Here is a 24,826-nt window from a genome sequence, read left to right as displayed (position 1 = left end):
TCAATTATATTATTCCCCCAGACTTGGAAGCCGCTGCCTGAGCTGACGCTTTGATGGTATCTGCAAGCGTTTGTGCTGATCTTATTTCTGCCCCCTGAATATTAATCCCGAAGCTGGTAGCAATACATCTCCCCAGTGACGGGACCTACTACAGGCAGTTGGGGGGAGCCACCATCAAACCATAAGCATAATAATAATACAAAGGGGAGGGATTCTTCTGCAACCAGAGGCAAGAGACACGAGAGAGGAAAAAAAAAAAAAAAAAAAGCGATGAGTTCGCCAAATATATGGAGCGCAGGAAGCTCTGTCTACTCGACTCCTGTATTTTCACAGAAAATGACGGTGTGGATTCTGCTCCTGCTCTCGCTCTACCCAGGGTAAGATGTGCCTTTTTAGGCGTCGTTTTTTTTTTTTTCCCCACGAGAGGTGGGGGGAAGGGGTGGGGATGTGGAACTAGGAAGACCACCCAGATTTAAAACACTCTTCTAGGATTTGGGGCTTTATAATCTGGGGCAGAGTGAATATATGGGGCGGGAACAGGAGGGATGAAAGAGGAAGGTTACGTTGGTTTATTTATTCATGTATTGGATTTTATTTTGGTTTTGTTTGACAGCGGTAAAACTATCCCTTTAGACTTGGTATTGGGGGAATAGCCTTTCTCTATTACTGCAGTGCGATTTGTTGAGGTGGGCTTTTGCTGCACACGCCTGAGGATGAGGCCATGTTGAAGGCATTTGGGTGGGGGTCTGGGGGAGAAAACTGCAAATCGGGTCCTGGCGCACACAGGAGAGATGTTGTGAGGGAAGATGGGGGCGGGGGCAACTCTGTTTCTATACACCAAAGTATCCCTTGTTCCTGCACCTGGTTATTCAGTTAGCCAGGTTTTCTATCCAGCCCCATTGACCCTGCAGCCGACTTCCTGATGGGCAAACATGGTTCAGCACCAAGGACAGCGGTCCTGCTCTGGGCCCGATGGAAGGCGGCTTGTCAAACCTGATAGAGCATCTCTAATTCTGCACAGGACATCCCTATAGTCAGGTAGAAGGCCCATGGAGCCAAGGAGCAAAAATAAAGCCTAGAGACCCTGCACTGGTTATTGCTACTCCCTCCCTGTGGTGGATGGGAATGTAGTTGAATGAATGCTCAGGGGAATATATGTCTGCAAGAGTTGGCCTTGCTGCAGTGTTGGAAAACATGCTGAACCAAATGAATGTGAGGCCAAAATTCTGAAGTATGCATTAACGTTTTATAGCATTGCTGCACTGAGTAGAAAAGAGGAGGGGGGAGGGAGTCCTAAAAATCCTGAGTATGAGTGTGCTACAAAGTGTCTTGCATCTAAATTCTTGGAACTTTCCTGAAGCTGGAGCATTAGGGATAACCCTCCATGTAGTATAGTAAACCACTCATCTACCTACATAAATAGCCTCCACCATATCTCAAATTCCAACCAGGACCAAAAGCAGGTTAGAGATCCACTATTTACAATAATTATACTCCTCTATTTTGCTATTTTTAAATAAAACTGTATAAGAATTACCCTAAATTGCCTTATTCCCTACCCCCTAAAAAGAAAAACAAATAGCCATAGAAGAAATCCAGACTACCCCAAGGTTCTCTTGGGAGTTAGCACTCTTAGATAGTAGTTATAACCAAGCTGGAAGGAATGGGGGTTAAGCTTCATTTTACTTTTGCTAAGTGTATCTGGTCAACTGCTTTGGTCCCCTGTTCTCTAGGATGGGTGATGGAACATGCAATTGTCTGAAAAAGAAGAGTTTTAGGCAAAACAAGGAGAAAAGGGATAAGTTTGTAGATGCTGACAAAGACAGGTCTGTTCAACTCCTCCAGTGTTTTTTGTATTCTATTCCTTTTCTATAAAATAGAATACACTTTCATTAAAAGTGTAAGATTAAGAAGTTTACTCAGAAAAGAAGAGGACCTTTTTGAAAATGGTTCTATGTGAAATACATTTTAGTGGAACCCTGGAACAATAATTTTTCTATTCAAAATTCACACACACGTTCTCCTGTTTAATGCTATATGTGGTTCTTCATCTTTCTTACAGAATTAGAGAGTTCATAGTTGCTTACCAATAGAAAGTATTTTTCCTATATTCCTAGAGTTGAAGAAACCTGTGGATTAAAACCTAGACAAGACATGGGGGAATACATCTTTCTTTTATACTCGCTTCAAATAAATAATTTTATAATTAGAAGGGTTTATATTCTTATATATATAGTTTCTAACAGTTCTATTTTAACAAAAATTAATTTTATTGTTATTTAAATACTACAGTATTTAGGATGGCTCATTGTTGTAACAGTCCCACTTTTTTCTAATATCATATGAAAATCAATACCTTATGACATATTTTATTTTTCAATTATAACAGAAGCAGCCCAAATGAGCTTTTAAAGGAGCTTCAAGTAATGAGAATTATGTGTCATGAAAATATCTCCAATAGAAGGATTTTTTAAAACATTTTCTCAGTAGCAACCAAGAATGGAGTCATTGCAGCTTGATGCAGAGAGTGTGATCAGAATTTCAGTTTGCTGCAGTCCCATAAACAAGCAATTTGAATGGCTGAGTAAGACTGGATGCAAACAGAAGCTTTGATGTATGAGGCTACCCTGAGAAAGAACTGAAAAAAAAAGTAAAAATAAAAACTTGGAAACTAGGAGCCTTTGAGTTTAAATACTAGTGGTAGAGTCATATAGAAAGTTGGAGGAAAATAAAACAAACATTTAATTGACATTTTAAATTGACAAATTTCTGGAAAAAAAACTTTCACTCCTTATGAAAAGACTACACTCATTCGATTGTGTCTACATAAATATAAAACAAATAAGAAAATAAAACATTAGAGTGAGCATATTGATAACCAATATCTTTTCTCAGCAATTAAGTAGTTCTTTTAAAAATTCAAAATCTTCCGAAATGTCATGTATCTTTCTTGCAGTGCTGTCACAGAACCACCTAAGACTTAACCAAACTAGAGATTGCTATGCTATACACTAATGATTTTGAATCATTAGTAGAGTCCAGAAATATGCATTCCAAAAGTACCCTAGAACTCATTCAGAAGAAGAGGCCTATACTTTTCTAACTTCCAAAAGTTTATTCATCACCTCATTTAATATTTATGAATACTTTGCTTTTTGATATTTATTATTGAGATGGGCATAGTGAATCAATTTTGTATCCAGACAGGTTTTACTCTTATATAAATCATTTAGTATACTATACAAACCAAAAGAAATTATGAATACTAAAAAGAATTTCAATAAACTCACATAATATATATATAAAAACAGTGCCTAAAAAACCCCAAAGATATGTACATGTATAAATATGTACCTAAGTATGTTCACAAATTCTATTTATTTATATCCACATTCAAATACAAATAAGTTTTACATGATTTTGTAATTCAAATTTTATATTTTTTTAATCCAACTTGATTCTGTCTCAGAGTAAAAATATCATAAGAGAAAGAAAAATAATTAAAATACAACAAAAAATGATTTATGGTAAGTAGGAAAGACATTTATTTCTACTAGAATAAAATATCTCATAGTTAGGGTGACAAAGAATTGTTTTCAAAGATAGATCGAGCAGAAATGAATTTTATTTAATTTTTGATAAGTTGAACTAAATATTTTTTTTAAATTATTTTATTGTTGGTTGTTCAAGACATTACATAGTTCTTAATATACTATATTTCACAGATTGATTCAAGTGGGTTATGAACTCCCATTTTTACCCCGTATACAGATTGCTGTGTCACATCAGTTACATTTCCATTGATTTACAAATTGCCTTTCTAGTGACTGATGTATTCTGCTGTCTATCCCATTCTCCACTGTCCCCCCTGCCCTCCCCTCCCCTCCATTCCCCTTCTCTCTCTCCATCCCCTCTACTATAAATCGTTTCTTCCACTTATATAATTTTTCTCCTACCCCTCCTTTCCTCTTATATGTAATTGTGTATAACCCTGAGGCTCACCTTCCAATTCCATGCAATTTCCCTTAACTCTCACTTTCCCTCTCGCCTATCATCCCTGTTTAATGTTAATCTTCTTCTCCTGCTCTTCGTCTCTACCCTGTCCTTGGTTACTCCCCTTATATCAAAGAAGACATTTGACATTTGTTTTTTAAGGATTGGCTAGCTTCACTTAGCATAATCTGCTCTAATGCCATCCATTTCCCCCCAAATTCTATGATTTTGTCATTTCTTATTGCAGAGTAATACTCCATTGTGTATAAATGCCACATTTTTTTAATCCATTCATCTATTGAAGGCCTTCTAGGTTGGTTCCACAATCTTGCTATCGTGAATTGTGCTGCTATGAACATCGATATAGCAGTGTCCCTGTAGCATGCTCTTGTTAGGTCTTTAGGGAATAGACCGAGAAGGGGAATAGCTGGGTCAAATGGTGGTTCCATTCCCAGCTTTCCAAGAAATCTCCATACTGCTTTCCAAATTGGCTGCACCATTTTGCAGTCCCACCAACAATGAACAAGTGTACCCATTTCCCCGCATCCTCGCCAGCACTTGTTGTTGTTGGACTTCTTAATGGCTGCCAATCTTACTGGAGTGAGATGGTATCTTAGGGTGGTTTTGATTTGCATTTCTCTGACTGCTAGCGATGTTGAGCATTTATTTTATCTTCCTAGATGTTGCTGAGTAAAAATGCTTCAGGTGACATTTTTGAGAGCTCCTGAATTTACTCTATCCCATGATTTAATTTCACAGAGACTTTAACTTATAAATTATGACCATTCACATAGAGAAAATATTGTGAATTTTCAAACAAACAAACTCTATTTACTTACGTAAGTACTCTCTAGGGATAATCTTGTAATTCCCTTACTTTCAAATGTTTCACCTGGTTTTAGATAGAGAAAATCACATTTCCACAGCATATTTAATTGCTTTAGTGGTAGGCATAGCATTATAAATAGTCTACAGTGAGGCTGGGATTGTGGCTCAATGGTAAAGTGCTCACTTAGCACATGCAAGGCCTTCGGTTCAATCCTCAGCACCAAATAAAAATAAATAAATAAATAAAGGTATTTTGTCCAACTGCAACTAAAAATAATATTTTAAAAATATTATTATTACACTAAAATTAGCACCTGAATAATAATAAAAAAGAAGAAGAAAGAAATATTAATGACTCAGAGTTTCCTAGAATTTAGTTGCCAGTCACTATCTAAACAAAATGAGGACAGGAGGCTGGAGTTTAAAAATTATCTTTTAATTTAAATAATTAGCTTCATAAATCTCTCTCTGATATATTAGATTCATTTTTAAATAGTCAATCTCCTCAAAAGAACTGTCACAGAATATTTAATTTAAAACAGAATTTAAAATTTGTTTCATGCCAAGGATTTTCACTCAAATGGGAAGGAAGTTAAGATTGATGTTAGTGACAATATCACTGTTGTAAATATTGTGTTACTAGGGTCATGGCTACCTCTCTGCTGCAATTCCCAGCCTTTCCAAGATAGACTATTCAGAGTTTAAGTCAGTGTAAATATCTTATGACCTTGCCATGTGACTACACTTGTAAGAAAAGATTATTAAGAAATTTAAACTGATAAAAGAAACAGAGAAGGTAATTATTAAAATATCTAAAGTATAACCAGTTACCTTTATATAATATATATATATACATAAATATATATATATATATATATATATATACATATTTGTACTTTTATCATTATATACATGTACCATGTTTACTCATCATTTTGCATGCTATATTTACCAACAAACTCATCTTCTAATTATGTTTCCCTCTAGCCAGTCATTTCTTCTGTCTGTAGTCTTGGTTTCTTAGTCTATCAAACATGATTGACAATAATTACTTTAGAGTCATGGTGAAGAGTCAATGTGCATGTGTGTGTGTGTGTGTGTGTGTGTGTGTGTGTGTGTATATTTAATATAAATATATAGTTATACATATACATATATATACATACACACACAATACATACATGATACAAGGAGGTTTGAAAGTATGAATATTTTCTGGATTTGACAATGCCATTTAGCTCTTTTAACCTAGTAGTAGAATGGTGTTTTTGAGCTGTGCATATGTGGTTCTGAAGACTGAACCTGGACTTTGCTCATGTGAATCAGGCACTGCACCCCTGACCTTCATCCCTATCAGGATGTACTCTCTTTGAATCTACCAGAATAAAGTGTCCCATCTGGAATATCCATACAGATTGAAATCTTGAATCTTAGAGCACTTGCATTGTGAATACACCATAGTGATCTAACTTCTAGACTGCCTTAATTGCAACTTTTAATCAATCTCCTGTGATCAATTTGGCAAAAATAATTTGTAGAACTGCAAGTCTGTCATTCCAGTGAAGGCTAATTGTATTGCATCAACTTTAATATTTATAATTCTGAGTCTATTTTCAGATGACCAGAGTCTAGGACAGATACAGTAGATGCCGTTGGCCCATTGACTAAATTAAAGAGTTCAATTTAATCTATTCTGACACTGGTTTGAGAAAAATCAATCTCCATCAATTACACCATTACTAAATTTTATCTTATTATATTGTTGAAAAGCTCTATATAGAAATATTTAAGAGGAGCTTGCTATTTGTTATTTTGATGAGTTTAGGAACATATTAAATGACATTATTTAGTTGCTAAACCAGAATTACATTTTGAAAATTTATTTCCCCAAATGCTGTGTATATGTAAGTAAAGAATAATTTAATTTGCAATTCATTCATTATGCAGAAGCTTAACTACTGCATGACATCTCACCTATAAAGAGATCTTGCCATCCAGTGAGCAAATTTGCAGGATAACATGTTCAATGATATTCTTCAGTTTCCTTCCCATGTTAGTCAGCATTTCATAACTGTGACCAAAATACCTGATAAAAACAAGTTAGAATAGGTAGATTTTATGTTGAGATCATGGTTTGGGATTCAGTCTATGGTCAGCCTGCTCCATTGCTCTGGGCCTGAGGTGAGGCAGAACATCATGGTGGATGGGTATGGCAGAGGAAAACTCAGCTCACAGCAGCAGGAAAGTGGCGGGAGGGTCAAGCAAGTACCAGGGACAAAATATAATCTCTATGGATATGTCCCTATGACCTTCTTCCTCCAGCCATGTCTCATCTGCCTACAGTTACCGCCTAGTAAATCCACTAAAATTATTAATCTATAAATTAATTAATGAATCAATTAGGTCACAGCTCTTATGATCTAATAAGTTCACCTATGATCATTTCTACATTACCTAGCATGAGCCTTTTAGGGGACACTTCTCATCCAAACCATAATACTTAACAAACTTTTTAGAAAAATGCAAGACAAAATTGAGTAAACTATACTGAATATTAAAATATGAATAATATCACCACTTCAGTATCTGGATACGTATATTTGTAATACATATATATTAAAGGATGATGTACTTTTATCATCGTAGTACAAGCAACTGCTTAATTATCTTTTTTGTGATAACAATATTAACACACTTAAGTTTTAAAGTCTAGAGGAATTAGAAATTATCATTTCTAGAAGTTGAATGGAACTTTAGTTTTTTACAAGAATGTCTATATCCCCATTCTGTTTTTTTCTCAATAGACTTGTGTTACATAAAAAATATTTTCTGCTCATGAGAATTGCCAAAAGTGACATACAAAGAAGTTAAAGAACTTGTTCAAGACTCTGTGACTCTCAGCTTCAGGGAAGGATTAGGATACCTCCTGTTGCAGTCCTAGTGCACAGGCTACATGGCACAAGTACAGCCACTCTTTTTCTAAGTGTAACTTAGATTATTTTGAGAAGCAAAAGGACTCTCCAGCTTCTCTTACTGGGAAGGTTAATTCTTTTTATTTGTTCCATGTACTACAGGATAAATATCCTTGAAAAGGAATAAAAAGCTGTTTTTAAGTTACACATTAGTGGCATAGGGTAAAAATAAAATATTTAACTCCAAATCATATTAATCCCTGTAGTATTATACTATAAGTACACAAAATATGGTAATAATACTATATTATTATAAAATCATTGTATAACTCTGCATAGATAAAGTACCATGTAAATAAGTAGCACTTATTTATACTCTCTACCCATTCATAAAGAAAACCATATGAATACCAAGTAACATAGCACTGAAGAAAACAAGGGATATTTTTAAAGCAATGATCCTTTGTAATAACTGAAACCCTGCCATGATCTCAAGTCAGTTGTAGAATCAAAGTCTATATAGTAAGACAAATATACTGTGAGTTCTTTAATTTATTTAGGCATATTTAGGTAAAATGTCTCAAACAAACTGAATGTACTATATACAAATTCATTATATTTTTTTGGTCTAAAAAATAAATGATTGACACAAAAGTGTTCTTTTTTCCTGGTTATACATAACTGGAAAAAAAACATGGATATATAAAATTATAAATAAATGTCAAATTTCTCATTTTATTAAAGGAATAGAATTTAAGCCAATTCTTCTCTGGAGACTGTGTGTGTAATTCGGGGTCAGCAGAATCCATGGTATGTACCATCATAGAGTTTACATTCTCACACAGGGGATGATAAGTAATTACCAAGACAGTGTGCAAATAATTATTAAGCTTTAACTCAGGCAAATGCTATACATGAAAGTGACATGTCTTCTTGACAGAATATAGATTTTGATTGTAATGAATGCATGGAACAGAGAATCTGAGCTTCCCAAACTAGCAGAAATTCATACAAAATCAATTAACTTGATAGTTGGAATATTCTGATATTTTTCATGTCAGATTTGTTGCTGTCCTTTGCAGACATTCGCATTTGAAAAGGATTTTTTTTTGAGAAGTATAGATTTCTTAAATGTTCTGAAGACTTGTTTTCTTTAGAATTTAAAAAAAAATATCTATGCAATAAATAAATCTATATTAAGGACAATTTTTAAAAGCACCACTGAGGTATGACACTATCCTTACAAAGACTTAATTTACTAATTATTAACTGATTAATGCATTTTGACTCCAGCAACTTCTCACACAATAGTCAACAGATACATACATAAAACAGAGATCTTCCAGCTATTTCCATGGAAATGGAACTAACTTCTTACTTTCATCTTCCAGTGATACAACTTCTCTGAGTCTGTGGTAATTCCATGTGAATAATCAAATACGGTAATGAAGAAACCATGACCACTTTAAATGCACATATCATTTGTGAGCTGAATTTGTCTTCATAAATATTAAGGCATGTTTACTTGGATACACTAGAACTAAGAAATGCATGAATTTCTTTGGAATTTTTGAGTATTAAGTGAAAAATATACTATGTTCCAATAAAAATACATAAGGAAGGAGATGTTAGTGTCTTGATATTTTCCAATATTGATATATTATAACATTTCAGTAAGATAGTAGATGCTACATTAAAAAGATTGGGTGCATCTGTATTCCTCTTAAATGACTCCAAAAATTGAAAAAACAAAAACAAAACTCCTTTTAACTGAGGCTACATTCAGATACACTTATCCTTTTTTAATAGATGCTTTTCACCCCCCCCCATTTTTTAGTAAAGAAAATTCAAAAGGATAATTTTAGAGTCTGTAACAATATTTAGAGGTTTCCAGGTAAAAATTATCATTTGACTGAGTCATCTCCTTTTAAGTTCCTCTTTGCTGATAGAACTCTATATTTGTTTTTTTTTTTAAAATTGTGCTATGTTTAGTAAAAACCTCTTGAACATTTTCAGATGTGTATATTTAGAATTAATTTTGTCTCAATTTCAAAATAATGTAACATATTATTTAAATCCTTACTTTATAAACCTCATACACCAATATTTTTTGAACAAATTATTGCAAATTCTTAAAAATTGAGTACTTTTAGTCTATACCCAGATAATATGTACAATTTAAATTAACTTGGGTGACTTCCTTAACCCTACGACCAAGATTTATTTTATACATAGAAGATATTTGTTGTTGGTGTACTGAAATGTGCGATATTCTCTTCTAAAAATATGAATGCTAAGCTTGGTGGCACATGGCTCTAATCCTAACGATTTAGGAGGGTGAGGCATGAGCATTGTAGTTTGAGGCCCTTGGCAACTTAACAAAACTCTCAAAATAAAAAAGGCTGGGGGTGAAGCTGAGTGGTGTAGCACCTCTGAGTTCAATCAATCCCTAGTACAAATAAATTAATAAATAAACAATTACCATCACCACCACCAAAAAAAAAAAAAAAAAAAAAACACCTGACAATAATACAATTGCAGCCATGTGTAGGTATTAGTATTAATCCAGAGATATTCAATGCTATGCTTTCTGTTTTGAGATGATATTTAATTGGCCTGAATTTTCCCATACTTGATGTGTTCTGCAGCCAGGACTTGGAAGGGAATAGGTTTAAAAGTTATGTTTTCCTCCAAACCTCACCTGTTGAGTCTCCCCCTCACTTGTGGACAATGTGTTGGGTACACTCCAAAGCTTCTTGATTAACTTTAAGGTTGAGAATCCATCAGTTCGTATTCTGATATTAAAGTCTCATTAAATTAATCCTTGAATGTCTCACTCAGTTTAAATCATCCTTCTTGCTGTCTTCAGGTTTCTATAACCTCAGGCTTTTCCTTCCCTTTATTCTGCTGCCTTTGGCTTTTTAGGATCAGGGTGGGAGGAGGGAGGAGAGTGAACAAAGCAGAAAGATTTTTATTATCTCCTAACAGATGCAGAAAGACTGAATCATCTTTCACTGGTGGGTGAGGGAGAGTTTCACAGGCTCTATGGAGACAATCCCTTCCTCTGTCCCCCTGGAGTCCCTCAGCATCACAGAATTGAGCCGACTGAGTGATGCTTCATGAAGACTGACAGTATGAGACATTCCCTCAACCCCATTCCAGAGATAAATTCGTCCTGAGTCTCTGCTAGTATTGTTTGTCAAATGGGCAATCTTTTCAAAATGGTCCTGCAGGACTATCTTTGTAGCATCCACTTAGTTCATAGGAAAAAGGCAAAAGTGAAGCTCTTTCTGTCTCAGATTCATAATTGGGGAAGTTCAAAGCCAACAACTAATCTTTCTGTTTCTTCAGGAGAGAAACAGCAGTCTGTTCATGTTACAGAAAATGTACGCCAAATTTACCAAAGAATCCCCTATCAACCTCCTTTTCAGAGAGCATTAGGGAACAGGTATTTGAGTTTTTCTGTCTGGGGTAGAGTTAAGAATTTCCCTGTTAGTCTTCATTGTCTCAATTCTTTTTCTCTTGTCCTGAGCTGGTGGTGTATCCAGCACCACCGTGGGGAGAGGGGATATGAAATTGCACAGTTCATTCTACTATTAAGTTAATAACCTTCTACTAGAACTCCTCTTTCATTGAATCACTGAACTTCCATTACCTGGATGAAAAGCAGCAAAGGAAAGGGAAACAAGAGCTGGTTTGTGGTCAAATGACAGTGAGAGTGTACTTGTCACCTGTTTTTCTCAGGTCTGAGATGTCACATATGATAACAGGGAAAGTCTTATTTAATATTGTGCTTCATAGGCAAAGCATTTCTTCAAAATATCCACTTTCTTCAAATCTTTGCTTAGGCATCACCTTCTCTATAAGACCTACCATAATCTTTCAAAGCCCTATTATGAACAGACCTTTAGCCTATACCTCAATTCCTCTTAGTGTCTTTGGTATTATATTTTTCCTAAGTACTTAACTGAAACCATCAGTAAGTAATTAGAAAATTTTTATTTTATTGTCTGCTGGTTTAGTATTTTAACTTTCTATCTTAGCTTTGAACCAAGTTCCATGAGAGAAGAGATGCTATTTTGTTGCACTAATACAATTCAGGCTTTTAGAGGGTGTTTAGCTCCTCATAGATGATCAACAACTACTGGTTTAATTAAATTAAGAAAATTGCACCTTGTATTCTCTAAAATTTGTCCTGTTTTAAAAAGGGAGGAAAAAATATTTTCATCTTATCTGCTTTATCTCCTTCAAAGCAAACATATGTGGCTGTCAACTAAAACAGAACAACCAAACAGGGCCTCAGGTGCAGAGTGGAGGCTAAGAGCATAAGCTGTAGAAATCACCTGCCCAGGACTCCCTCTTCCAGCCTTTCCATGTATACAGTGACTTCCAGTCAACTTAATTGCATTTTCTCAGCCTCTTCATATAAAACAGGAGGATTATAATTCTTCCCAAATTTACCTTGAGTTGTAACTAGCATGATACACTCCGAGGATCACATATATAGAAACATTCCTTGTGCAGTGCTAGTATTGTGCCTATTGTGGTTATTGCTGTTTCTATAATAATGTCCTTATATAATTCCCAGGGAAAGTCTTACAGGCACAAATAACCCTTCTACTCCTGTTAAACTCTAAAATGAGGGAACATACTTCAACATGTACAGTGCATATTAATATATAGAATAATGTCATACATTATAACTGATAACAAGAATATTAAAGAATTTGATTTTCTTTAGTATATACATTGATTGAAAGTTAGGATTTTTAGGCTATACAAACATTTGAAAAGTTTGACAAATATTATAAAGGTCTTTCCTATAAAACAATTTATATTCTTTTACTATTATGTGAGCGATTTTTGAATTTTTCAGTCCTTCAGCTTAACCTGTATGAAAAAGTGAATTTTGTCAATGTCTCTAAGTTTCTAAAATATCTATATCATTCATTTTAAGCATATCATTTATGTGAACTCAGTGATACTAGTAATATTTCTAAAAATATGGATTAATGCCTCACAGGGGCAAGAGCCAATTGCATGAGACTCCTTCCTTAACACAACTTCCCTAACTACATGTAAAGAAAAATTTTTCCCAAAATAGTATGCAACAACTGACATTGAGTTGCTAAGCAAAATTACTCAATTCATGATTCAGAGCAAACTTGGGTTGCTAATCTTGATGGACAAGTCTATTTTGATCAGCATGAAATGAAAGCCATGGTTGTTGAATCTGCCAGAGAGGAATGAGGAAGGAGAACATCCAAGCTGCTATTTTGTTATTCAAGGTCATGACTAACTCTCCATTTTACTTTGTGCCTCTTAGATTTAAAAATTAAAGAAAAATCATCCATCACCTAGGTTACTGCCTCAGCACCCAAAATACCTTTCTGATACCAGTTTTGCTAATTTCTGATACCGATTTTGCTAACTTCCAACTCATTCCCAACATAGCAGAGAGAATTTCTCTCCCCAACTATTCCTTAAAATAAAGACATACTTCAGATTCAACAAACTGTTTATAATTTAATGAATAGCTAGATGGGTTTTCCCCTATTTTCTCTTTTTACTTAACACAGATTAGTTTTTCTTCTTTGTGAACCTCATATTGATGAAATGAATAATGTAGGTATTTTTTGTGTCTGCCTGGTTCTTTGGTTCAAAATAATGTTTTTGAGATACAGTAATGTAGCACACATCATGTGGTCTTCTTTTATTTCTATAATTGTATAATATGAGTTACTATGCATTGACCATTATTTCCTTGGTGCTTGCAATGTGAGGTTATTTGAATAAGGCTACCATGAACATTATTATGCACATGTTTTTGAGGACACATTTTAATTTCTCTTAATGAAGTTAGTGGGACATGAAATAGGCATATGTTAACATAAGAAATTAACAAAAGTGTTTTCCAGTACATGAATTTAAGGCTTTTCTAAATTCTTACATCTTTAGAGATTATTTATCTTTGTAATAGTTACGTATCTGGTAACATCCTTGCTTGGGAGGTTGAGGCAGGAGAATCACAAATTCAAATCTAGCCTTGGCAACTTACTGAGACCATGAGCAACTTAGGGAAACTCAATCTCAAAATAAAAATAAATAACTAACAATAATGGTCTGGGAATATGGTTTGGTGGTTAAGCACTTGTAGGATAAAAAAAAAAGAAGGAGTAGAAGAGGAATAAATTCGGGGCTGGGGATGTGGCTCAAGCGGTAGCGTGCTGGCCTGGCATGCGTGCGGCCCGGGTTCGATCCTTAGCACCACATACAAACAAAGATGTTGTGTCTGCCGAAAACTAAAAAATAAATAGTAAAAAAAAAAAAAAAGGAATAAACTCTTTTCATCTCAAAATTTCTGAGAGAAAGGAATATAGGAGTGAGTGGCTTAGCTAAGTGGTTGTGGTTCAGGACATCTCATGAGCTTGCCGTCAAGTTATGTAACAGGGTTCTACAGACATCTGAATCTGCTGGACAATAAGCTTCCAAGTTTGCCCCTAGGTGACCACTGAAAGGAAACTCCAGTTGTTTATGTTCAGGGCTCTTTGTGGATTTGGAGATATGGAGAAGAAACATAAGAAACATGGAAGCCACAATCATTATAATAACATCTCAAAAGTTACATGCCATTTACTTCCAAAATCTGCTGTTGATAACAGAGACGAACAGGTGCTGAAGATGAAGCATTGAACAAGGCAGGCCTCACACTTCCTCTGTGGACCTCATATTCTAGAATAAGGCATGGCTTTTTGAACACAATAAAGTATTAAATATAATAATATACTGTAAGCCTGTATTTATAAACTTACTTATAGACAATGTTGTATCTATAAATTGATTTGTTTCACTTATTGACTAGGATTTTAGGAACTTGTGTAAGTAGATACATATTTTATATTCATTTTTAAAACATGCAAATTCACATGATCATGTTCATTTTTTCCCCTAGACTGACATGGGACCTTATTTGACTCTTGTTGAGGGAAGCCCTGTTTTTTTTTTTTTTTTAATTTTTTAGTTGTAGTTGGACACAAACCTTTATTGTATATTTTTTTAATGTGGTACTGAGGATGGAATCCAGGGCCTCACACATGCTAGGTGAGTTATCTACCACTGAGCCATAACCCCAGCCCTGAAATCTTGTTTTTAAATGTGGAATGGAAACAAAACAGAATGAAGACAAAAAAAAAAATAGAGAGATAGACAAATCTTTTCCTGCCTTCAATAACTGTTAACTGAGTTCCTAATGCTTTGTTGGCCTGTTTTATCCTGGGGATAAAACAAGGAGACAGACAAATATCTTTATCCTCATGTGCCCTAAAACGTGGGGGCAGGCAAACAGTGAACAAATAAACAACAACAAAAAAATAACTTAAATTTGGGTAAGTGTGGAACAAATAACTAAGATGTGATGTTATGAAGAAAATCCAGGGAATTTTACTTTACATAGGATGTCAAGAAAGGGCATTATCAATAATGGATAAAAGCAGAAGTAATTTCTAAAAATTAAAAAAAAGAGAAGTTGAGACTGTAAGGTGTTGAAGAGAAGCCAGCTGTCACCCTTAGGATGAGAATGATGGCAGGGAATAGCAGGTGCAGGACCCTGAAAGGAAGAAGAGTCTTGTGTAATTTGGGACGTGAATGAAGGTCCAGATGACTCAAGGACAGGAACCAGGGATGGCAATTCCCTGGATTTGCCAACAAGAAGCTATTGCTAACAGATGGCCTGGTAGCCACAGTAAAACGTTTGAATTGTATTTCAGGTAGGATGTGGGTCAGGGGAGTTACTTCATCTATACATACCACTCGTGTCATTAAGGAAGAAGTGTTACTACATGATTAGAAGAATGGTGAGGGCTGCAGTTTACCTACTGATCTTCAGGTGCCTGACAACGCAACTCAATTATTGACTTTTAGCTTTCTTGGTATTCTAGTGTCATCCTACATCCAAGAAAGACATAGAATCACTTATCAATTCTATTATTATACTGATATTTTAGAAATAATAATTATTTTATGGCAGTTATGAAATTTTTGCACTAGATTGAACTAGTGTGTTTATATAGATTTAGATTTGGAGAGTTAAATGGCAAAAACCATCTCTATATTCCAAAAAATTAACAAATTTTTCCATAAATTGATTGATTAAAAAATGTAAGGATTCACATAGGCAGAATTAATAAAAGTACACTTATTCATGCCTATAAATTTTCTTGCTGATTTAATATGTGTCCAGAATTACTGAGGAAAGTAAAATGCCAGGTAAAAGTTTTAAAAAAATCAAAAAAGTAAAATGTGTGTCAAATTAACAAGAAACCATAGTACAATTTAAGTAACAAAATTTCCCTTTCCTCAGGAAATTTAAAAAAAATAGGCTTCATTATTTCATATTTAATATGAGAAAATTTAAGAAGTACCCCTCTAAAATAAACTCCCTCACCCAACTCCTTTTCACTCACAATTTCTCCCCACCTTCAACTCCTTGCAATAACCAACCTGGTGTTCATCACTGAATATTGTTCTTTCAAGAATACCAGATAAATAATATCATACAGTTCACCTTAAAGATTCATCTACTTTTTGAGGTAACAAATAAACACATGAAATAGTTTGACATTCAAAGCCATTAGTCATCAGGCAAATTCAAATTAATACTACAATATGATATCACTACAAACCCATTAGACTGGATAAAGTAAAAACAATACCGGCAAGATCTAGTGTTAGTAGAATGTGGACAATTGTGGCCCTCATACATTGCTAGTGGGAAGAAAACACAATATAGTTATCCTGGAGAACAATTTGATAACTTTTATAAGGTAAAAATCAAACACCTAATGTATTACTCATCAACCCCATTTCTAAATATTTACATGGGATAATTAAAAACTTATGTTCCAGAATAATAGCTTTTCAAAAGCAGTGATTTCTTTAGCTAAAATTATTTTTTTAGGAATGCTTACAAAAAATGAACACATTAAGTTTCCTAGGTGAAATAGAAACTTCTTCTATTTTATTGGAGAATATATATAATTGTGTTAGTCATGAACTTTAAAAAAATTTAGTTGTAGATGGGCACAATAAATTTTATTTATTTATTTATTTATTTTTATGTGGTGCTGAGGATTGAACCCAGTGCTTTACACGTCCTAGGCAAGCACTCTACCACTGAGCCACAGCCCCAGTCCAGTCATGAACCTTTCAAACTTATGTATTCTGCTTTGATATTACAGGTAGTATGTACCTGAAGAATTATGTAAAGGTATTATGTACAACTGAATTTGATACACTTGACTACCTAAGGATTGTGGAAACAGAGAGAAAATAATAACAAGAAAGATGGAAGGGAGAAACATGGATTCCATTAGAACCTCATTTTATAATCTGTGCACTAGGATTTCAGGCTTTCTAAATATTTTAAAAATAATAACCAATAAAAACAGGAAGTTACCTTGTTATTTAATTGAAACTCTCTTTTCCATAATGCAAATTCTGAATGATTCAAGTTTTCTAGCCACATTATATAATAAAGGATATAAGTTTGGAAATCTGTAAGAGATGCAAATATCCCTTTTCTATTATATGAAACTAATGTGCTTACTTAAAACATGTTTAAACTTGAGATGAAGTTGATGAAGTTAGAATTCTTTCAAATTCCACTAGGACTTTTAAAATTTTTTTCTCTTTTTTAACATTATTCCAGAATTATTGCAACAAAAGTCATTTGGACTTTCCAAATGTATTCAGAAAACACTAATTGGTGCTCATTCTCAATAAAGAACATTTTTTAAAAAATTAATAGTTCTGGGTGCTAAAACTACTGCTTAGCTCATTGGAAATCTGTGACTAAACACAAATGAGTGGATGAACATAAAATTTCTGTTATCTGGATTATTGATTATTCCTAGTTGTATAAATTTATGTTATATGAATATAAACTAGACTATTTATTTAATGGAGGAGAGAAACTAAAGAAGAGAAATATTGCTAGCAACAAAACAGAAAAACAAAGTTAGACAAACCTCATTAACTTTTAAAAGTGAGCAATACGACCTTGATTTTGAGAAAATAATTTATCAATAGTCAAATAATTTAAACTTAAGGTAGTCTTCTAGAATTGGCTTCGGCCACAAGAATGGACCTTGAATTTTTATGACTTGATCAAAGGTATATCATAATTTTGGAAAAGAAAGAGTAAAGAAGAGAAAGAAATATTCTTGGAATCATAGCCACTCAGATGTATGTAAAAAGGTTGATAAAATTCCCACTTGAAAGTGAAAGTGTATACAGTTACCTGAACAAATTCGCTCTATGGCTCCAGACATCTGGACATGAGGTAAAAATTGGAAATTTTCATTTTCTGTTACTGCATTGTAGAAGATAAAACAGCAATACGAATTTTCAACACTTTCAATACAACTGAATTTGATATGCTTGACTATGCATCTAAAAACACTCAGGTATTATACGAATTAGAACTGACCTTCATTCTCATCCACTTACTCTTAGTGACCTTTAAACAATCCAAGATCTAGAACAGTTTAATCTTCTGTTCATACACCATTTGAAAGTGCACACAGGTTGTATGCTGTGTTTGTGGGCCCAGTACAAATATTTATATGTCTGAGCATGATATATGTATGACCTTTTTTATTAGAAAAGAAAGCAAAAGTTTTATTAGTTCCTTAAAATAATTTGTATTCTAGAAGAAAATGTCTTTCTTACAGAAATTGCAATTTGGAAGTGAATACAGAGGCACTTTGATAGATGTAACCTTGTGTCAAGTTGGAGGTGCTGACAGACAGATTAGTCATGCTCTGCCACATGAGAATGTTTTATTATTGTCTTGCCTTGTTATTTAAGAGTGCCTTTTTCTAGCTGTTCAGGTATTTGTTTGTCTCCTTAAATAGATGGGAGGTGTTTTGATATCAGCATAGTACTTTGTGTGCTTCTTTCCATCTGCAACTGTTTCCTGCATAAAAGAGTCTCAAATATAAGCTGTTTAGCTAAGGATTAGGAAATCTAAATCTGTAAGGCATCATTTCCCAAATTTAACTGCCTTTATGGATTTTTACGACATCTAGGTGATACATGGCCATTTATTTACTGAATATTTTTCATAAAATAAAGTACTATATATTTTAATATAATTATTTTAGTTGATACAGTTAATAAAAGTCAAAACAAACAAACAAATCTGTAAATTTAGTGACATTTTTTCCTAATGAAAGAAACTGCAAAGTAAAGGCAATAAAACAAAAACAATGCTATCAAGTTTTTATAAGATGCTTTTGTTTACCATATGTTATTGATCTCTTCAAAAATTAGATTAGTTGGGCTGGGGATGTGGCTCTAATGGTAGCGCGCTTGCCTGGCATGCATGTGGCCCAGGTTCTATCCTCAGCACCGTATACAAACAAAGATGTTGTGTCCACCGAAAACTAAAAAATAAATATTAAAAAATTCTCTCTCTCTCTCTCTCTCTCTCTCTCTCTCTCTCTCTCTCTCTTTAAAAAAATAGATTAGCAAATCAAGGGTAGTGGCTAAGGATTAATTGCAGATAATCTGATACTTGTACCTCAATATCATTAGATATGTTGAAAAAAAGTTAAAAAGAAAAAACTTTGTAATTATGTGTTTATATATTGTTGTTGTTGCTAAATTCTGAGAGCTTGTGTATGCCATGTTTTGGTAATTAATGCCTATGACAACACTTAAAATGATCTATGTGACATTTGGAATTGTCTTGTGTTCTAGTGGCAGGTGTCCCAATTTCTTAATGAGACAAATACAGCTATTTAACAGGACATAAATATTGAGAATGAGGGTATTTTGCATTTCCAGTATACCTTGAAACACTATAGTAAGTTACATCTAAATTACCTAAGAACAGTTTCCCAAAGTGATTATTTATTCTAAAAAGAAAGATTGGAAATTTAAAGGGCTGTGTCATATGGGGCTGGGGATGTGGCTCAAGCGGTAGTGCGCTCCCCTGGCATGCATGCGGCCCGGGTTCAATTCTCAGCACCACATACAAAACAAAGATGTTATGTCCGCCAATAACTAAAAAAAATAAAAAAATAAAAAATAAGGGGGGGCTGTGTCATATACTCTCTCAGTAGCTCTTAATTCTTTTCTCAGAATTAGTTGAATACCAGTGTCTTGGTGTCATCCTAGACCAATTACATTAGTATTTTAAGAGGGTGACCTTCAGCATTGACATTTTCATGAGGTCCTTCAGGTAATTTTAACACGGAGCGAGGGTTAAGAATGATTGTTCTGTACCCTGTTTAAACATTAAGTGTGTGCTGGACATTGCGCCTTCTAAATGCCTGATATGCATCATATAGATGAAGAAATGCAAAGTATTTCCTTCTTGAACTATTTCTTGTTGGTAAATCATTATATCCTTCTCTGGCATTAACTTTTAAGGTTTGCATATCTTTGGGGGTTAAAATTGATCTTGAATTTCTATAGTTGGAACATTTCAGGAAATGCAGAATCCAGTTGTGTCTCTGGAGTGAGGGAGAGGCACCCCCACATTGGCTGAGCATGTGATCATGTTTTCATTATAGTCCAAATATAATACAAGTGCAGTTGGTAAGATCTGCCTTGTTATAGGAAAAATGATACTGCCTGAGACCCACACACTTATGGACCTACCTCATGATACAGTTAATAAAAGTCAAAACAAACAAATAAAGCCCACTTTAGGCTTTTAAAATTACACATTAGTGTAGAGTGTGCAGGATGACCCACGCCATTTACAGGTTATGAAATCGTGTTGAGTGCAACAATGTCCCTATAGCGTCTATTTCATTGAAAAGGGTGTACAAGTGAAAAATTGAAAATATTATATTCATTATTTTTTGTAAATAACCACATTACAGTTCTTTATAAAAAGATAAATAGGATATACTACAGTTTAATAATTACCCATTGATATTTCTTTCTAACTGCAATTTACCATCCAATCTTTTATATATATTCTGTTCAAAAGCCATAGATAGTTCAGATGACTTCAGAAAACATTTCATGAATTAGCCTTGACTTACTTCATTTTAATCCAAAAAAGTATTTTCAGTGTATGTCATTTAAGTTTTCACATGAAGAGAATCAATAACATTTAATGAAGAGAGAGGACTTTATGCAATTGCATGTTCTAGAGGCTGCTCATCTGAGTGTTAGCTACAATTATTCCATAGACACATATATAAAAAGAGGGGATGAATTTTACTAATTTTCACAAACATTCAGTCTTCTTTAAAAATAACCCATATTCTCATTGATTCAGTAAATATTTTGAAAAGTATTTGTTGGGCATATTAGCAGGTGCCAGGCATTTGCAAGCTTTTGGAAAAAAAAAAAAAAAAAAAACCACTGTTGAACATAAAAGTAGCTCTTGTCTGTAGGGGCCTAATGTTCTGCTTCTAACCTTGACATTTAAATCTAATTATTTTAACCTTTGTTTTTTCTTTGGGGAAGTAAAAATATATAAAAGTGCATAAGACAAATTCAGCTCAATGAGTTATCACATATTAAAATAAAAACTAATATAACCACCAACTAAGAGTGGAAATTAAATATTGCCAATACCTCAGAAAAGTCTTCATTATTTTCCCAGTTTCTGTACTCTTTCTCTGACTTCACAGTAACTGCTGTCCTTTCTTTGAGCATCTTAATTCTTTCCTGTCAATAAATTCTACATAAACATGAATATAACATATTTTATATATATGAATGAATGCACAATATCTTTTGCTCATATTTTTTATTTCTTGAATTCATTTTTGCTGTATGTAACAATAATTCATAATTATGATTTATAAATTTAATAATTCATAATTCATAAATAGATATCTACTGATGTATAATATTTAATTATGTAAATATGTGATATTTTATTCTTACATTCTACTGTTTATCTGAGCCATATCCATTTGTGTCAAGTACTAAGACAATAATGCAACTTTGAACTTTCTTATACATGTTATTTAGTAGATATGTATAAGCATACATTTTCAGAATAAATCCAGGAATGGGATTTTTGGGCTATAGTATATATAGATGTTAACATTATCAGATAATGTCTCAATAATTTTCTTCTCGCAGTATATGAGTCCTAGCCACACCATAACCTCCCACTTTTCTTTGAGAAAGGTTAAAACAAAAGAACAACAACAATTAATCATAAGGGAACTAAAAGAAAATGAACTTACTAGAACATGACCTCACAGGGATGATTTCTTCCTCTATCATATCCTTGTCTCCTCAGTGACCACTGTGTTTTCCTTCTCCACATTTTTTTTTCTCATAACCTTCTCAAATGCCCCAATTTTCATGTGGTATCTGTGAAGCCAGCACACTTTGGGGGAAGCTCCATTCTCACTTTCATATTAATGGTAAGAGAGAAACTAAAATATACAGCATATCCTCATTCTCTAGCTATGGATACTAGTTTTCTATATATGATTCCTTCCAGGCTAGTGATACATAAAACGAGAATTTTTGAGGGTTTTTAGACAACAAGGATCTCACTCTTTTGGAGAGAGCTCTTGGAAAAGTTTATCTCTGCTTCATTGGTATAAGCAAGGAATCATAGTGATGCGGAGTCTTCACCAGCAACTTAGGACCACATGGTCAAGTAAAGTTTGGAACGAAGCTGATGCCATGGAGAATGGAAGAGGAGATAGAACAAATCTGAGTTTTTGAGTAAATAGGCAGGCTAAAGCCCACCTTACCTCAGTCTTTGTAATTAGATGTGCCAAGGCTTCCCAATTTGGTTTAGATGTTCCTGAAACTTGCAATCAAAATTCATTCTGACAGACAGGTCTGGGAATGCAGTTTAGTGGTAGAGTGCTTGCCTAGCATTTACCAGTGCTGGGTGTGATCTTTAGCACTGCAAAACAAAACTTTTTAAAAAGTCACAAATATTTATTTGATATGAGTCATTGATGACTATTAATAAAATAAAGTTTGAATTTTACATACTGGAATTTATATCTCTGATAATTGATTCAGTCAAATAGACACATGAATTAAAAGGTGTTAGACTAATGTCAAAGAATAGAACTTGGTGAGAGATAAGGAAGTCATTCCAAGTACGGAAATTTACTTTCAGAAAATTTCACTCTCCTATGTGAACATTCGCATTCATGTGCACACCCTGCTGCATTGAGGAACAACCCCCTCGATAGGTCCTTTATAGGTCACTTACAGGTTGTTACTGAGAAATACAGAATGACCTCTACCCCTGAAGTGTTCTACAGAAAAAAACAACTGGTATTCCAGTTTTGTTGGAACTGGAACATCACAATATCTTTTTTTTTAAAATTGCTGTATGTATAAATGTGGCTGTATAACCAATGTGATCCTGCAATCTATACACATGGAAAAATAAGAATTCATACCCCATTTGAATCAAATGTATGATATGTCAAGATCATTATATTGTCACAATATCTTTTAAGACTCCTTGTTCTCCTGGAAATACACAGTGATATCCGCATCTCATCTTCAAATGCAAAGTTCTCTGTGCTCTCTGATGATGCAAACTTCCTTATTCTACTTGTGACTTCACTTTCTAAAGTTCTCCTCCTGCACAGGCTGGAGGGCATCTTTCAAAATGACCTGACTTATATGTCAGCCATGCTCCTGCTCAAGTATTGCTTTCCAAATACAGGAGAAGTTCAAATGAGGCAGCTTATCCCATCCATTAAGTGAAATTGCAAGCTTTGCTGTTATTCCTCACCATGGGAAGATCCAATCATTGGTATCTGCAAAGGCTAGTTTATGAAACCTAAATATCATTAACTTGGTGCTGAAGGTGCTGTATCTTTTATTGGGCTCTGATATAAACTAATTTATTCTCCTGTGGGAAGATGAGCTGGTGAAATCATTTATTTTGTATGATTTTATTGTTTGATGAATGTATAGTAACAGACTCTTTGGTCCCAATTTCTTTTCAAAGCCTTTTAGCATAACGGTTACATGTTTTGTTTTGGCATATCAAGTGTCTACTGGTAACTATAATTGTGTATCTTTATCCTCAACAGGAGGATAATTATAGGAATATCAGTGTTTTAAGAATTAAATCAGAGAAGTATTTAAACCCTCAAGTTATTTCTATAACTCAATGAATATTTAACAACAGTTATTTTGGTGCTATTATTTCTCTGGGAAAATGAGTTTTCCAGAAAAAAATGATGATTTCTACAAATTTTCATTAAACACATGCTCAAGGAATTTTATAGGTTAGTAATGGAGACAATTAATAGGCAAAGCAAAAAATGCAGATTGTGATCAGTACTAAGAAGCCATCAATTTCCTGATTACAGTATATAAAAAGTGCAGAGAGCAACTAATGTAGAAAAGTCATCCAGGCATGGCCAGGGTGAGAAGATGATGTTTGGATTGAAATTTAAAAGGTGAAATAAGCTATGGCGAGTATTAGGTAGAGGGGGGAATAAAGCGAGGACTGTAGGCAGAGGACGGCATATACAAAGCCATGCAGTTTGGCCTGATTTCTGGAACTCCAAAGTAGCATGCCGGTATGAGGAGGAAGATCTTCCTTGTTAATGGTGCTTTGGAGTGTGGAATTCCTATGGGATAGCCTCACAAGGAGCCTGAGGAGCAGGGGATCCCCCTGGAATGTGGCTAAAGCAAAGAGTGGAGATTTATGAGATATAAGCAGGGGTATTCAAAATTTAAAGGGTCCATTAACGGAGCAAAAAGCCGAAATGTACAGAAATCTTTTCAAAGAAAAGATTAAAATTTATCATTTTATGGATCATATATCTTGGGAGATATAGATTGACATTTAAAAATACTGAGCATATGATTCACTATATCTATAAAATAAAAGTTAACCAAAATCATATCAATAATACAGTGGTGAAGTTTTGAAAGAGTGAAACACTAGGGATTTAAAAATACTTGAAGTGTAAAACTAAATGAGCTTTTGTTTACTTTTTTAATTCAATGATCTCATCTATGTATGTTACAGAAAGGTACACATTGTCTTTGTGATGCATCTAATACCAACAAATTTAAAGATATATCAATAAAAAGACAACTGTGCTTATTTCTTA

General features: G+C 34.0%; 1 protein-coding gene across 5 annotated transcripts in view; it reads left to right on the top strand.

Annotated features, from left to right (window-relative positions):
- Positions 1-270: 270 nt before the first annotated feature.
- The window catches only part of GABRG2 (gamma-aminobutyric acid type A receptor subunit gamma2), a gene marked incomplete at both ends in the record, with an annotated part of 87,436 nt that continues 62,880 nt past the window's right edge, over positions 271-24,826 (top strand). For all 5 annotated transcript variants that reach the window (XM_081308529.1, XM_081308528.1, XM_081308526.1 and 2 more), the window contains one exon: positions 271-377. In XM_081308529.1, the coding sequence (XP_081164655.1) occupies positions 271-377 (107 nt within the window). The remainder of the gene's footprint in view (positions 378-24,826) is intronic.

Source organism: Spermophilus citellus (assembly GCF_964194105.1).
Source record: "Spermophilus citellus genome assembly, chromosome: 1".
NCBI lineage: Eukaryota > Metazoa > Chordata > Mammalia > Rodentia > Sciuridae > Spermophilus > Spermophilus citellus.
This window is presented reverse-complemented; position numbering and strand designations above follow the sequence as displayed.